At 41.5% G+C, this 16,240-nt stretch overlaps 1 protein-coding gene across 4 annotated transcripts; it reads right to left on the minus strand.

Moving 5' to 3' along the window:
• Positions 1–7,565: 7,565 nt before the first annotated feature.
• LOC311132965 (ubiquitin carboxyl-terminal hydrolase MINDY-1-like) lies at positions 7,566–15,460 on the minus strand. 4 transcript variants are annotated; one of them, XM_084166361.1, is made up of 10 exons: positions 15,120–15,460; positions 13,212–14,808; positions 11,581–11,638; positions 11,220–11,284; positions 9,883–10,041; positions 9,675–9,777; positions 9,257–9,399; positions 8,826–9,023; positions 8,362–8,508; positions 7,566–7,661 (listed from the first exon to the last, which is right to left on the minus strand). In XM_084166361.1, the coding sequence occupies exons 2-10, from the start codon at positions 13,896–13,898 to the stop codon at positions 7,581–7,583; spliced, it is 1,641 nt and encodes a 546-aa protein (XP_084022487.1). In that variant the 5' UTR covers positions 13,899–14,808; positions 15,120–15,460; the 3' UTR covers positions 7,566–7,580. The 4 variants fall into 4 exon arrangements, with proteins under 4 accessions (XP_084022487.1, XP_084022490.1, XP_084022489.1 ...); XM_084166364.1 differs by having other exon boundaries at positions 13,212–13,977; positions 15,223–15,351; XM_084166363.1 differs by having other exon boundaries at positions 15,223–15,351.
• Positions 15,461–16,240: the final 780 nt, after the last annotated feature.

Consider the following 16,240-nt stretch of genomic DNA (forward strand, 5'->3'; position numbering starts at 1 on the left):
TTATTGAACCAATCCTGCTAATGAAGCAGTATTGTTATAGCCTGGGTGCCAGTCTGTTTCAGCTCTCTGTCCACTCCTTATGGGATTGTGATGCCAATATCATATTGCCACGATGGAATTGGCAAGAGAGCAGAAAGACTGGCACCCAAGCTATTGATAGGCCTGCAGCATTCTTACCTGAACAAGGACTGGGTCCTCCTGGTCCAGGGTGGGCTCATTATCTTTATGAAAAACAATAAAGGATTGTTTTCTCTAAGTTTAAGAAATACTAGCTACAAGACACCAGACATCTGTCCATGTAGTTAGGCTGATCATATATTTACTTGTGTTTTATATTGTAAGACATCAAATGTATTTATGTGTCTGCATAATGTACCAACATGTTCAATTAAACCTAAAGCAAAGGTTTGGTTTCAAAGGAGCAAGTTTGTTTGTTGTTGTTAATCTAGGGCTACACTGTAAAAAATGTAATCACCATGATTGCTACCTAAATGACACCCTATTCCCTATTTAGTGCACTACTTTTGACCAGCGCCTTTTAACCATAGAACTATGGGTCCTGGTCAAAATAAGAAATAGGGTATTGGGTGGCATTTGGGACTATTACTATTTAGACATTGTCAAATATGTAAACTTACCCTCCTCAACCGTGACAACACGGTCCACGCTCTCCACGGTGGCCAGTGCATCCTCACCGATACCGTAATATTTGCTATAAAAGTAGACTGCCGAACCGGACGCAAACAACAGGCCAGCTGCACTCAGAAGCGGCCTCTCGCGGAGGAATCTCAGCGGGGTCGCTGTCAACAAACGACTGAACATAGACCTACTCATTATCGCTCTACATACTGCAGTGATTTTGACTGAGTTCAAAACCATCTGACAATTCTTTCTTAGAATTACAGGGTTTTATAGGGACCATTAATACGTCAAATTCTTCCATAAGTCATGGTTGGCTATGTCACAATGGGACAAACATGTTTATCAAACTGATTAAAAAACACTCAACAGTGACATCAATTAAATTGAATTTTGAGCATGATTTGGGAGTTTATACAATTGTAAACTATGAAACCATTGTTTAGAGAACAGTAGGAGTATAACCATTTAGAAAATACTGTATCAATGGCTCTGAGTAGTAGAAGGGACAGCGTCACAATGCGCTCGCCATGGTTCTGAAAAAGAACGTTGCTGCGTTCATCAGCTCTGTGATGTTCTAGGCGGAGACACTCACTGAACCACTCACTTTCACGTTCAAGGTGTCAAAGCGTTCAACCAACATGCATTGGACTAAAACATCATTCAAATAGTTACTAAAAAGCCTACAGATATGTTTTACATTATTATTTTAAATCTCCTGCATAAATCAGCTGAGATAGCCTACTCTTCTCATATCTTCGCCCTCCTGCCCTGGTGGTTATATCTGAGCGTTTTGATAACTGATTGATAATTTGGATTATTCATATCCAAAGTGAAATGCTGATTGTATCATATTTATAATGTAGGCCTAGTAGCCCACGTTTCATGACATAACCCTAATCCTAAAATAGACTAAAATTGAAACCCTGGGCGAGCACACAAGCTCTGGCTGTACAGCCGGCAACAATAATACATCCAAAGAGGGTGGCTGTTAAGGAAAACCAGTACACCAACACAAATCTTCATTAGGAGATAAAAGTAATCAGAGGCTAAAAGAAAATGGCAGACAATAGAAATCGAATGCGTATGTTACGGCTGGTTAGTGTTTTAATTACGAAGGACTCCCACAAATCTATTGTCTCTCTAAAAAACTGTAGGCTGCATATTGGTGGTCAAAGTGGTCGAAACGGTGTAGTGATCCTCGCTAATACAGTGAGCCACATTACAATTCTGACCAAGTGGGTTAAGTCTGTTGGAGCGATGCGTAGGGTGTGTGCCTTTCACGCATGTAAGCTGGGTTCGCTTCCCCGCCCCTTGTTTGCTACACTATTTTAGGAAAGGGACATCTTCATGACCAACAATCTTACTCTAAAAACGTTTGTGAAAAAAGTTTGGTCAGTCTGTGAAAGTTAGAAAAGGTTGGTTAGTCTGTGAAAGTTAGAAACTTCCAGCAGGAATTGACAGTCATCAGTCAAGGTGGTTGGATTATATAGCTACAGTGGTGCTATGGTTCCAAAAGTGCTGGTGATAAAATTAACATTACTGGAATACACATTTCAAAACAAAAGCCTATGATCAGGTATGGAGTTTTGGAAATGTTGTTAAACCTAACAGTCTATACTCTATAGCACAAAGTGTGATGTCCCCAATGATAAAAGTGCATGTTACTCTAATTGTGAGATGTGTTACAGTTTACAATAGGCTACTTGGGTCTACTATACCTTCATCCTTTATTAAAGCATTCGGTTGCTAGCATTATCTCCACAAGCAAGGGTATCCTGGGGAAAGACAAATCTTCTCCTCCCAGTAGACTAACTGAATCAAAGCCTCTAACATTACTCCTAGATGGCCATGTAAACACGAACCTCAGTGGCAGAGCTAAAGCTCATCTGAGATCTTGCATAGGCTGCTGTTTACCATAATCAGGATATTTTTTTACAAACCTTGGCGATACTTTCTTTGTTCTCGATTCGGAAGAAACTTGTCTCTTATGAACATCTGTGTGCAGTTGCAGGTGGAACTCCAAAAAACAGAGAATATTCAGAAAAATATTAAATCCACTTTTTGTATTGAGCGATAAATACCCCTTGCATATGTGTAGATCTTTCTTTTGGTCGCACTGTGGGAAGTGCTGTCATTAAGGCTACTTCTACAAGCGGCCGCAGCCGCTTCGCATAGAAACGACTAGTTACTGCAACGGTGTTGGGAAATGTGAGATGTGCACAGCTAAAATGCCGAGGACTTTGCAAAAGGTGGATTTAATATATTTTTTGTCGAATTTTCTCTAGTTTTTGGAGTATGCTACCTGTAACTGCACACAGACGTTTATAAGAGACACATTTCTTCCTAGGTTAGGGGTCTATAATTGTAAAATAAATGTGTTTGATTGAATAACTAGCCTAATCTAACTATCGTGGTCATACATCTGGACTCTTCATCATCATCATCAACACTTTGAATTACTAAGGAATATTCCTATAGCAACTGGTTGCTAGGGGAAACGAGACACTAGCATTATCCTCTTGTTGTGAGACTGAGAGGAAGGATTGGAGAAGTGCACGAGGAGGGGTGGGAAGCAGAGAAGACAGGGGAGCATGGTTGAAATTCCACCAAATGGATAAGAAGAGGCAGACAAAGTTTGACACATTTATGTTTTCAGTGGTTGACCGACACGAATGAACGAGTAAACCTTGTTTTAGCCCAGTGAAGTATCACAAATTAATACCTCAGTATTAATTATCCACTGCACGGTATCTCCATGAGGGCACAAGTCTGCATGACGATTTTCGCGTAAAGAGAGGCAGCGCGGGAGAGCTGACTTGTCGCCTGGCAGGTATGTTCTGCTATTTTGAATAAAGCTAGCCATACAGCTAATATAAGTTTTAGGCTATTATTAATTTCGTATAGCTAACTAAATAAATGAAGCTATCTAACAGCAATGCTGTTGTGGGCTTACACATGTAATAATTACAACCAGGAGCCTATAATGGAGGAAGTCAGCTTTTCAGTCAGTCCTATCATTTAAATTGAAAATAGGTTATTATAACACAAGGTACACACATTTACAATAATTGTTAGGTCTATGTTATTAGCCAAAAATGTACTGATACAAGTACAGAAACATTCATAGCCAGAGGCAACCTAGGCTACACTGCAATTAACACTATACTTATTATACACGCTATGTTCTACAGTGCTGATTCTAAGAACAAGGTTAATTCCCATAAAGTATTAGTATCTCTGTCTCTATCACATACATGCATGGCCAAGGAAGATAGGTTGCATAAACAGATACAAATATAGAGCGATAAGGCGCAAGGGGAAGAGAATAAACAGTGAGAGGGCAAGAATTGGTGAGTACGCTCTGTCCTGTAAATGCCAGAGCACATCAGCGCCGGAGCTACATCTAGTTTGATGTAAGGAAGTAGCCTACTCGATTGCCTATCCAGGGGCCTTGTATGTGATCAGACCTGTTGAAGGTGGGGTTCGTGTGTGAATGTGAGTATGTATAGCTGTAAGTATGAGAACGTATCAGTGTACCATACCCCGTTCAAAGGCACTTAAATATTTTGTCTTGCCCATTGACCCTCTGAATGGCACACATACACAATCCATGTCTCCAGGCTTTAACCTCTCCTCCCCTTCATCTACGCTGATTTGAAGTGGATTTAGCAAGTGACATCAATAGGATAATAGCTTTCCCCTGGTCTGTCATGGAAAGAGCCATCAAAGATGGAGCAGAAAAAGATGGAAAATGAGAGACAGAAGTAGGAGAAGAACAAGAAGTTGGGATAAAAGAGGCATCACAAAGATATTAAGTTTAAGAAGGCCCAGAAGGATTTCATAAAGGAGAAATGGGTCAAGGTAGTCAGAAACAAGTATCTGGCTGCTTTTAAGAGTGAGAACGAGTGGGACAAACTTACACAGAAACGGATTAAAGCTGACTAGAAGAAACAGGAGGACCTCAAGACAAAGGAAGATATGAGAAAGGTGGAAACCAAAGAACACAAAGGCAGCCAGAAGAGAAGAGGCTGCAAGGGAAGAAAAACCTATGATTGGTTTTGGAAAAACTGCAATGGTCCTGCAACAAGTGGAAAATAAATATGTGTGTTTGTATGCGTGAGTAACTTCCATTTTAGTGTCCGGTTCCACTGTAACCCTTTAAGAACATTCAAAAACGTTTCCACAAGAATTAGAAAATGGAGCTTGGCAGGTAAAAACAACAGATATAAAACCAGCTGTGTACAGTATCATTACATATTGGTTGAATGAGTCAATTGTGAAATAATGAATGACATTCACCAGACAAATTAGTCATTGGACACCATGAGTTTGTTTAGATTTTCCTTTACTGACATGACAAATTAAATACAAAGCAAGAAGTGGCGACGATTAAGACTTCAAGGTGTGGTCTAGTACTGTAGTGTGTTGCTGAAATTCCCTCCCCCTGAAGCTACTTCAAAAGGGCCTGTATATCCGACCTTCGCAAAACTGCAGTAACCGCCTGAACTGACCTTTGTTTGTAAGTACTGTAAATCAAATGCCGACTTCTCATAGTTGGTTCAAGTCCCAGGTTTGCTTAAAAACCTTAGTGTAGTCAACATGATTTTCCTGTGTTTTATATATATTCCACACTGAGGTTGGAATAACAGTGAAATTCTGAAAGATTACAATGCCGTTTTTAGTGTAAGAGCCATTTTAAAAGACGCCTGAAATGTCATTCTATGGTGGTGAGACGAAATGTTGGCCTGCCTGGTGACATCACACCTCCAAACCGCTGTCAATAACAGCTAGTTTTCCCCTCCCCACTCACACCACTCCCAGACAGTCCTATCAAAATTCTTGCTTGAGAAATGTCTCTTTGCTAAGAAGCTATTAGTTTCTTTTTGACCATTTTAATTCAAAATAAATCACAGTAAGGGACTTAATTGTTACCCAGAAACTATTTTAAATTGAGATAAAACAGCTGCATTGGACCTTTAAATGGGACTCTTCTTCTCTTACTCCCATATAGTCATCTTTAACTTTAGCTCAAATTTTAACCAAACTTTTTTGCATCTCCTATGTGCAATTTAAAAGTTACATCATCTGGTCAGCTGTATTGACTGCCCTTTAATTTAGACCTTAGCTTTTCCCCCCACTTATCTTACAAAGCAGACCACTGCCTGCCTCATTGCCATAGAAACCAAACCAGACCACCATTACAAACGCCTCTCATATTTATCAAGGAGGGCAGTGAACGATGAATAGAAGCAGACCACAGATGCGTTTCATGAGTCTACCTGGGTTGTAATGTGTCTTGGATGACGCTCAGCTGCTGTAACCCACCAACTGCATTGGATTTCCTCTCTGGTGCCTCAATTTAGATTATATTCGGTGGTCTTGCAAAGCGGGACTAGTACTGCCACCTTCTGGCCTGGCTGTTCAAAGAAGAACATAGGTGAGGTGGTAGTGAGTGAGGTACAACCCTTTGCCTTGACAGCTTTGCACACTCTTGGCATTCTCTCAACCAGCTTCATGAGATAATTGAAATGCATTCCAGGTGACTAACAGGTGTGCCTTCTTAAAAGTTAAATTTTTGGATTTTTTTTCCTTAATGCGTTTCAGCCAATCAGTTGTGTTGTGACAAGGTAGGGGGGGTATACAGAAGATAGCCATATTTGGTAAAAGACCAAGTCCATATTATGGCAATAACTCAAATAAGCAAAGAGAAACAACAGTCCATCATTACTTTAAGACATGAAGGTCAGTCAATACGGGACAGTTCAAGAACTTTGAAAGTTTCTTCAAGTGCAGTCACAAAAACCATCAAGCGCTATGATGAAACTGGCTCTCATGAGAACCGCCACAGGAATGGAAGACCCAGAGTTACCTCTGCTGCAGAGGATAAGTTCATTAGAGTTACCAGCCTCAGAAATTGCAGCCCAAATAAATGCTTCACAGAGTTCAAGTAACAGACACATCTCAACATCAACTGTTCAGGGGAGACTGTGTGAATCAGGCCTTCATGGTCGAATTGCTGCAACGATACCACTACTAAAGGACACCAATAAGAAGAAGAGACTTGCTTAGGCCAAGAAACACGAGCAATGGACATTAGACCGGTGGAAATTTGTCCTTTGGTCTGGAGTCCAAATTGGAGATTTTTGGTTCCAACCGCCGTGTCTTTGTGAGACGCGGTGTGGGTGAACGGACGATCTCCGCATGTGTATTTCCCACCGTAAAGCATGGAGGAGGAGGTGTTATGGTATGGGGGGGGCTTTGCTGATGACACTGTCTGTGATTTATTTAGAATTGAAGGCACACTTAACCAGCATTATGTAGTGATACGCCATCCCATCTGGCTTGGGCTTAGTGGGACTATCATTTGTTTTTCAACAGGACAATGACCCAACACACCTCCAGGCTGTGTAAGGGTCATTTTACAAAGAAGGAGAGTGATGGAGGGCTGCATCAGATGACCTGGCCTCCACAATCCCCCGACCTCCACCCAATTGAGATAGTTTGGGATGAGTGGGACCGCAGAGTGCTGCTCAGCATATGTGGGAACTCCTTCAAGACTGTTGGAAAAGCATTCCAGGTGAAGCTGGTTGAGAGAATGCCAAGAGTGTGCAAAGCGGTCATCAAGGCAAAGGGTGGCTATTTGAAGAATCTCAAATATAAAATATATTTTGATTTGTTTAACACTTTTTTGGTTACTACATGATTCCATTTGTGGTATTTCATAGTTTTGATGTCTTCACTATTATTCTACAACATAGAAAATCGTAAAAATAAAGAAAAACCCTGGAATGAGTAGGTGTCCAAACTTTTGACTGGTAGTGTGTGTATATGTATAGATATATATATATGTATGTGTGTGTTAGGGGTTGGCTTAATGCAAAGAAGTGCAGGTTAAAATCATAGGGAGATCATGGAGACTAGGGTAAGGTTAGGTATCGCTATAATATGGCACAGTCCGAATCATCCTTTTTCTCCCGTCTCCTCGGACCTCCTGGCTGGGCTGCTGCTTGACCTCTCACCTGGAAGCAAAACAAACCGTCATACAGGAAGGAAGTGGACAAACTTCTATGTAGGATCTTTGTCATTATCAAGGGGACTTTTTAGGCAGATGTGAATCAAAGATAACAGAAAGTTGTACCAGAAAAGTACAATAATCCACTGTTGTGAGAGAATGCAATGTGTCCACATTTTCTGCTCAAATAATTTGTAGTGTAATTGAAAAAGCACCAGTGGGCACTGTTTCTTTACCAATTGTATATACCAGTGGTCAAATTTATAGCAGGGACCCCATTTTTTTCACAATAATTTCTGGGGACCCCATTTTCCCACAATGATTTCTTGCGACCACATCCCACCCCAAATCTAATGACAATCTTCAAAATCTGAACATTTAGATTTTTACATCAAGAAATAAACCTTCAATTCATTACATTTTCATCTCTTATCCAAATTAACAAATGTACTCAATAAAATTACATTTTTCAAATCTCTCAAAAACGTTTGTACATTATGCGATACAATAATCTGTACTCTTAATTTGTTGTTCCTACAAATTTTTTTAAAATAATTATGGTGACCCCACTGCAGTTCCCCCTCGACTTTGAATACCACTGGTCTATAATGGTGTATTGGGTTAATCTTTCATTCTGTTGAAGTATTGAATTAAATCCTAGGGTACTCTTTCCTTCTAGTAAATGTCCAGACAGTGTGGTTGGTTACCTGCTGTGCTGGGGCCTGGGAGGGACCTCCTTGTTGCTGCTGCTGCTGGTACTCCTCCTCCTGCAGCCGTCTGGCCAGGTCCAGGTCACTGAGGGGCCCCGGGGCCGCCCCCTGCTGCTGCTGCAGAGACATGGCCACCAGGTAGTCCTGGCAACCAAGCATCCACCACAGGGTGAGTGAATGTGTGGTCATGGAAATGTGCATAGAGGCCGAAATCCTTAATGGCAATGCATAATTTACAGTACACACAGATCTCAAGTTAGGATCAAGTTAGACACAGACAGCGTGGCAGTTCTACCCATAAAAAAGCCTTAATAAGTATCTAGCTGCAGCTTAAGATATGGAGATTGTCTCAGTAGCGCATTAGATACTGCCCACTGCATCTGGGTGCTTCTCAAATAACAGGTATCCTCAAACTGAAAACGATGAAGCTGTGTGGTGAAGTGGGGGGGGGGGTCACTGACCTGGTCGATCTGTCTCTGCTGCTGCTGGGGAGTGAGGTCTTCGGGCTGTGTCACGGAGACACTCCTCTGGGGCGGGTGGCACAGGCGGAAGTCTGAGTCGCAGAAGTTCCCGTCACCCTCCACATTGTGCAGGCTCTCCCACACCAGCCCCTCCTCCTGCAGGAAGCCTTGATCTGTCACCAGTAGGTACAGGTGGCCCTGTGGGGTCACAAGGTCAAAGGTTAGAAGTAATTCACTGGGGGGAGGTGAGCAGCGTTTTAGATAATGTTGTGCTACTCCAGGGCGCTTGAGCAGGGAACGTTACAGAACGTGCTACATGCCTCTATCATGTAGAATACAGTCTGTTCTATATATTACATTTCTATCTGCAATGGTGAACCCTATAGATTGAGCCTTTGGTAAATTAATTTAACACACACACACACACACACCTTGTGCTTTATCATAGTGCTAAAGTGGTTGTTTCTGAAGAATACGGACAGCTCGCCCTCCTTGACAGTAGTGTTGAGTTCACAAAGTCCATGATACGACAGCTGGGTCGCTGTGGACTCCAGAAACTGCTCTGCCACCAAACCTGATAGCACAGAGATGGAGAAGTATAAACACAATAGAGTGATGATTGTTTTACAGAGGAAACGGCCAAGTGAACATGTATGCTTGTGAGAAAGAGGGGGGAGACAGAGTACAGAATGCGATTGGGATTAATTATCAAGACCCTTGTAAATGAAACCAGTTTTTTTAGAGCTGGGCTTGAATAGAAGTCTGAGTCTGCACCACCTGTAGCACACCAGAACAAGGTTTAGTGACAACTCAAATGTATGCGAAGTAAGGATTTGGAAGGTCCTCTACCTTCACTGACAAGGCTACTGTTGGCCGAATGCTTGTAGTCGATGATCTTCTCTACCAGCTGGTTGTAGCTTAGCTTTCCCACCGCTGCAACCATCTCAGGGCTCTGGAGAAAGAAAATCATTTTAAACTGAAGCCCTAAACAAGGGATTTGGGGCATTAATTGTGAAAGGAGGGCTTTTACATTCACATGTTCTACAATGTGGCTTACCTGAGGGTCCACCAGCCAGCCATGGTAGAGTGGAATGTCCAGCAGGTCAAAGGCGATACACTCTGGAGTGTACTCAAAGTCTGACACGCCCGTGAAGCGCACGTTGACATCAAGGCCAGTGGACAGCTTTGGCAGAACTGCCATGGCATCGCTCATGTTCTGCGAAATCAAAGAAAAAAAATATCAGAAAACTACAGAGGTTGGAAACTGAGTTGGAAACCAGGATTGGGGGTTACTTCTGTTTTGATTACAGTCGATATAGAGATCGAACTAAGATTAACTACATAAATTGAAGATCAGACCATTTTCTATGAGTATTTTGAGTTCATATTTTGAGCTGAGATGGAATCGAATCGTACTTGCATAAAACGTAGAGTTGGTTGCACAGAAGTCCAGTATCAGCAGTTCCTAGATTGATTTCTCATATGGTTTACACTTCAGTTCCAGTGACATATGCGGTATGGAAATGAGAATGGTGTGCGATAAGGCTAAATGAATATGCAGGTTAATCTTGTAATACAAAGTTCACAAGGGCTTCCAAGAGACCTGCACTCAATCATACCTGTCCACATCTGTTTTGCCTATTATTTCTTTATCACTGTCGACTCCTACAATATGTTGTTTGAGTGAAATTGAGCAGCGAACTACAATCCTCTGAGCTTAGCAATGAATAATGAACCAGTTTGTTGAATACACACCCACAGCTCTGATGTTGAAAAACAAAAGCTGTCCAGTCAAAACAGCGCATGTAATTTAGCTTCAAGTGTCAGAGCCAGGTGGTTGGATCATGGTGCTTACAACACCAAGAACGTGGGTTTGATTCCTGCATGAGCCACACATACTGAATAGATGGGCTGACTGTAAGTCACTTTGTATTAAAGAGCTGCTAATGACCACATCATTAAGTGAATAGGCTGCATCCACAAAAGGCTCCATCTTGCCACCTGGTTCAGTATAGTCTGTTTTAATCCTTGTTCCCTAAGCTCCTTATGCTTGTATTCAAGTGGCAGCTGTTGTGGTTTAGCGTCGATTACATAGCGGCTTTTACTGTAAGGACAGCACCCTGCGTTGCTTCTGCCTCTGTAGTGAACTCCACTTCCCCTTCAAAATGACTCACTCAAATCACAAACTATTGTGCACACAGCTACAAAAAAGACAGCACAGACAGACATGCACCTGCGGACACACGCATGCGCACAGCTTCAGAAAAACATTCAGACAACACACACATAAGTGAGTGTCAAATAAGTGGACAGACACCGGTCTGTGTTTGTGTGTTAAATACAGAGGGGAGTTTACCTGCTGTGTTTGTGTGTTAAATACAGAGGTGAGTTTACTTGCTGAAAGTTGAGCTCCATTCCCTCAGCCTTCTCCCTGGGTTTGATGGACAATACACACTCTCCTGTGGCAGAAACATCAAAAATACAAATTGGGGGAGTATGATGTGGTTCTCAGACAGTGAGTGACCAAACAGGAATGCGCGTTATAATATATTTCCCCATGGCAATGGTCAGAGCTTATAGATTTTCAAATCTGCTAGATATTTCAATGATTAAGCCATTGGCTCCTGGAGCATAGGGCCAGTGATGATCTTTAGTTTACTGCCTGATAATATGCAACCTCTTTAGTTACTTGTACTTTCATGCATTGGTTGCATTTTCATGTGCCAGTGACAACCTCAGTGTAATGTATTCTTACCAAGGTGAGCCATCAGGTCCTCTGTGGTGATTACTTCTGTCTGGGTGGGTAGCTTGGCCTGGGGACAAATCACACATTATTTTGATTCATAAGCCCTTTTCTTGACCCATGTTCGTTTAACAATAGATTCTCTGAAGTTGGATACAGTTATTATTAGAAGTTATAACAGAATTATCGACAGCGAGAATGAATGGTGCTAGTCAAGGAACAATCGAGGCCTGGACAAATATACTTGCCTCTGTGAAGAAAGATCTCAGCTAAAGCCTAACACATAGAAACTATAAAGCCCAACACACACACACACATATATATATATATATCAAGCAACACAGAATTTAAGTTCATAAAGGGCAGCATGACTGCTTCAGAGAATCACATTTTTTACAGGTACAGTATTCAAATTCATATATAATTTCAAATATTCAGTTCATTTCACATTTTCATTCAATTTCTTCCACACATATATTTCTTCCACTCGGAAGAGAAAAAGCCCTCCTCATACCACCCATTCCCCATGGGTCTGAAAGTGTAAAAAAAACAAAAAACAAAGGTGTATATATATATATATATATATATATATATATATATATATATATATATATATATATATATATATATATATATATATGGTGCTAGTCAAGGAACAATCGAGGCCTGGACAAATATACTTGCCTCTATTAAGAAAGATCTCAGCTAAAGCCTAACACATAGAAACAAAGAAACTATAAAGCCCAACACATACACACACACACACATATACGTGTGTGTGTGTATGTGTTGGGCTTTATAGTTTCTTTGTTTCTATGTGTTAGGCTTTAGCTGAGATCTTTCTTAATAGAGGCAAGTATATTTGTCCAGGCCTCGATTGTTCCTTGACTAGCACCATATATATATACACACACATAAATATACACCTTTGTTTTTTGTTTTTTTTACACTTTCAGACCCATGGGGAATGGGTGGTATGAGGAGGGCTTTTTCTCTTCCGAGTGGAAGAAATATATGTGTGGAAGAAATTGAATGAAAATGTGAAATGAACTGAATATTTGAAATTATATATGAATTTGAATACTGTACCTGTAAAAAATGTGATTCTCTGAAGCAGTCATGCTGCCCTTTATGAACTTAAATTCTGTGTTGCTTGATTTTAAAAGCTAAAATTGACTGACTGTTTTCATGTTGATGGTACAAACAAGATTATAGGATTCAGAAGGCCTCGGTCCCAACATGAACCTGTAAGTCCTGCCTCTAGAAACTTCCCTCCCTCCGGTGTCATATCACTAATTTTGGCCTGCATACACACCTCGGAGGTGTCATCCTCAGAGTGTGTCAATCTCATCCTTATTCTCAGTCACCTTAAGAAGGCCACTGAAGTCCCTCAATAGTAAAAGTGCATCTCAATAGTCTAAAGTGGCATCCTCTCTTGGCTCATTTCATTGATCTGCACCAATCTGAAAAATTGGACCGGTGAATGCAAAATCCCCCAATAGTCCTACAATATAGTGCTTTCCCCTATCATATGGTTTGAGATCAGTGCAGATGAAGTAGGCCTAAAGCCACTTAAGACAATTGAGATGCGTAGTCATGGACCCCATTAGTCCCAGCTAGCTGGTTCTACAGTCCGACTTTACCTTCCAGCGCAGAAACAGGGTGTTCATGATGGCCAGCAGGGGACAGGGCCCGTTCTCACTCTGTGTGATGATGGGTGTCTTCTTCTCCTTCCAGGTGATCCATTTCACAAAGTAGTAGGCTGGCATCATGGGCTCTAGGTCCGGGGCGGCAGTGGCTCCTCCTGTGGCTGCGGCAGCAGCGACGCCAGCCAGGACATCATTGGCCAGGCAGGGGACGTCGGCAGAGTAGGAGGACAATGGCTCGTCATTCCCGGTGTTGCCCTCAAAGAACTCCAGGCTGGGGATGGAGAAGGAGGCAGAGTCTGTGGTAGCCGACTGGCTATACTCGTCCGACCTTCCAAACGTGGCCTCTGAGCTCTCCTCGTTCCCTTCTGTCAGAGTTTGGCTCTGCAGGGTGGATCGAGCGTCTTCTGTCGTGCCGTTTTCAGACATGGCCGCACACGTGGTTGGTGTGATTGCGGTTTCCCTGTGTTTGTCAAAACCTTCTGCTTCCATAATTGGGGTCTTGACTGATGGGACTTTGGTGGAGTCTTCATGGTCCAAGGGCTCTGCTTTGTGGCTTTCTTTAGCCACAGATGATCCTGGTGTAAGGCCGCCCTCTTTAGAAATGGCCTCCGTCAGAGAGCAGTCATCTTTGACAACGCTCAGGAGATCCCCTCCGACTATCTCGGTGCCAGAATCCGCCATAGCTAGGCAATGTTCAATGTAGCACTTAATCAATAGAAAATAAGGCCAAGTCGTCAGTAAAGACTACTTCAGGCTTAGGCTGTATAAGGATAGAAAAACAAACTCAGCCCTTTACATTAAGTATATTCACAGCTTTAAAAGTTGGCAGTGACCTTCTAGGTGAACCTTAAGGGAAATCTTCTCGATGATCAGTTCCCTGGTATTCCTGAGTAACAGTGTCCTTAGTTTGCAAGACAGGGTTGATGGACGGCTACAGCAGAATCCACAGTCGCTCTGTCGGTTTTATGTCATACAGTAGAGAGAGTGGATTTCATATGGCCTTAAATATCTACTTACACATTTTCTTTCAGTTCAAGTGTGGGATGTCAGATAACAACTAGGCTATCTTTTCGACATTGTACATGGGCTTCTGGTCAATTTAGTGCAAGTGTAAAACTCTACAAGCTTTCCTCTAACAAAAAATTAATGATCTTTACACATAATATATATATACATTTAAACTTAACTACAAATATCTTACAGATAATTGTCAGCACTGTCTCTGTCCATTATACAGTAAGATACCTACAGCTCCATGTCAAATATATTAGGTTTGATAGCTTCTTGCAAGCTACAGCAGCAAACTAGAGCAAAGTTATCTTTGTGGGGAGGCTAAACTTGTTTAGTTAGTTATAAAAGTTGTGCTTTTCATGACGATAGAAGGGAATACACCATTTGAAGACTGACAGTAAAGCTACAACTAGGACAAGTGACGAGCGAGATGGAGCTAGTCAAGCTTGTCACTTGCCTTCAGACATGAATGACTCGTAGGTTTTTAGGATATTAATGTGCTACGGTTGACTTCTTAGCTTCGTCCCAAAATATCAGTTGGAGAATGCGAGTAACCATATTCTTAAAAATTGTACCCGACCTGCAAGAAAAAGATCAGTGACCAGTCAGTAAAAAAAATTAGTTATTCTCTAACAACACATCTTCTTCCTCTAACTATGTTACAGGACTGACAAAATACTGAGAACGGAACGTTAACTATAAAGCCGTGGAATAAAATATTGCATCTGTCAAGTAACACCAGAACTGACTACTGACCATAGCTGGCTATACCCTCGTGTTGACGCTCAGAAGTTGATAGCGCCAATCACTACCGTGCAACAAATATATTGATGATTGTGGCAGCTTGTTAGTTTGCTAGCTAGCTGACCAGCAGAAAATAAAAAAACTTACCATCAAAGCCAGTTGACTGCGTAAATGGATAAAACGTCGTGAAATTTAGAGAGTTGTTGGTCCAATCAAGAGCAAATTGAAATTTTTACGAAAAGATACTGACCGACTTGTCCACGTTAACGAACTTCGCTGGCTGACAACGTGCATGATATGTACATTCCACCGTCTCTTCGCAATCTTGAATTCGCTTACTCCACTTCCTCTACCAGTCTGTAAACACTGATGTCACGAGCTGCATTAGACACAGGGGGAAACAATTTTTTTAAATGTCAAGCACCAAGCTAAATACATGTTGTATAATATGCCAACCAAAGATATTTCCTAAAAACTGAAAATACTCAGCAAATATGCGAATAAGTTTTTAAAAAACAGCTACATTAAATGATTGTGAAGTTCATCTTCATGGGGACACAAGTGGTTGGAGGAGGGAACTGCAGGTGTAAATATACTGGTAGTGTTCATGAGTGTCACATCTCCTTCTTGCTGCGCAGTATTGCAGAGACGAAAGTCTAAAATGTGTTTGTATTATACTGTGTGTGACGTATAAAGACGATGAACACCTGCTCTCACTAATGAAATAACTGAATAAAATAGTATAATCGTCCAATTCTCACACAGCTTCCTTTCTTCCATTTCTTGTCTTGACCATCATTCTGATTCTAAAATTAGGATTTGTGTTGGCAAAATGTAGAATACATAGCAACATTCTGGAAATATTTTCTGTTGATATTCTAGGGTATGATCACTATATCCTGCCTTGACTCTCAAAGTTGCAGGATCGTGATGAAAAGTCTATATTTTTGGCTTGATAGCTAGCTAGCTAGATAGCTGATTGTTTGAATTCAAATAATGTGGCATTTTGTTTAGTCTGTTAGGAAATATTACTCAAAAGGACTGCATGATGTGTCCAGAGGTAGCAGAGGAAGTTCAGGGACTGTTCAGGGAATGCTCCTAACCACTGCCAAAATGTGGTATCTTTTCGTGCGCTTTTCAGCAGCCGTGGCATCACCCAGGTGGGTGCTACATTCCTGGCAATGGAGGACCAGTACCAGAGGAGCGGCTCTAATGGAGTGACTGACCATTCAGAGAAGCAGGTGTGGTGCGTTGTTGAAGAGCTCCGG

This window comes from Coregonus lavaretus (genome assembly GCF_964263955.1).
Source record: "Coregonus lavaretus genome assembly, chromosome: 7".
Classification (NCBI taxonomy): domain Eukaryota; kingdom Metazoa; phylum Chordata; class Actinopteri; order Salmoniformes; family Salmonidae; genus Coregonus; species Coregonus lavaretus.

Bases quoted from the DNA above. Each gene is read 5' to 3' on its own strand.
- LOC311132965 (XM_084166361.1), bottom strand. From the start codon at position 13,898: ATGGCGGATTCTGGCACCGAGATAGTCGGAGGGGATCTCCTGAGCGTT. The intron at 9,778-9,882 runs GTAAGCCACATT...TTCTTTCTCCAG, and splicing joins GCTGGCTGGTGGACCCTCAG to AGCCCTGAGATGGTTGCAGC. The intron at 9,024-9,256 runs GTGTGTGTGTGT...GTGACCCCACAG, and splicing joins GCACTATGATAAAGCACAAG to GGCCACCTGTACCTACTGGT.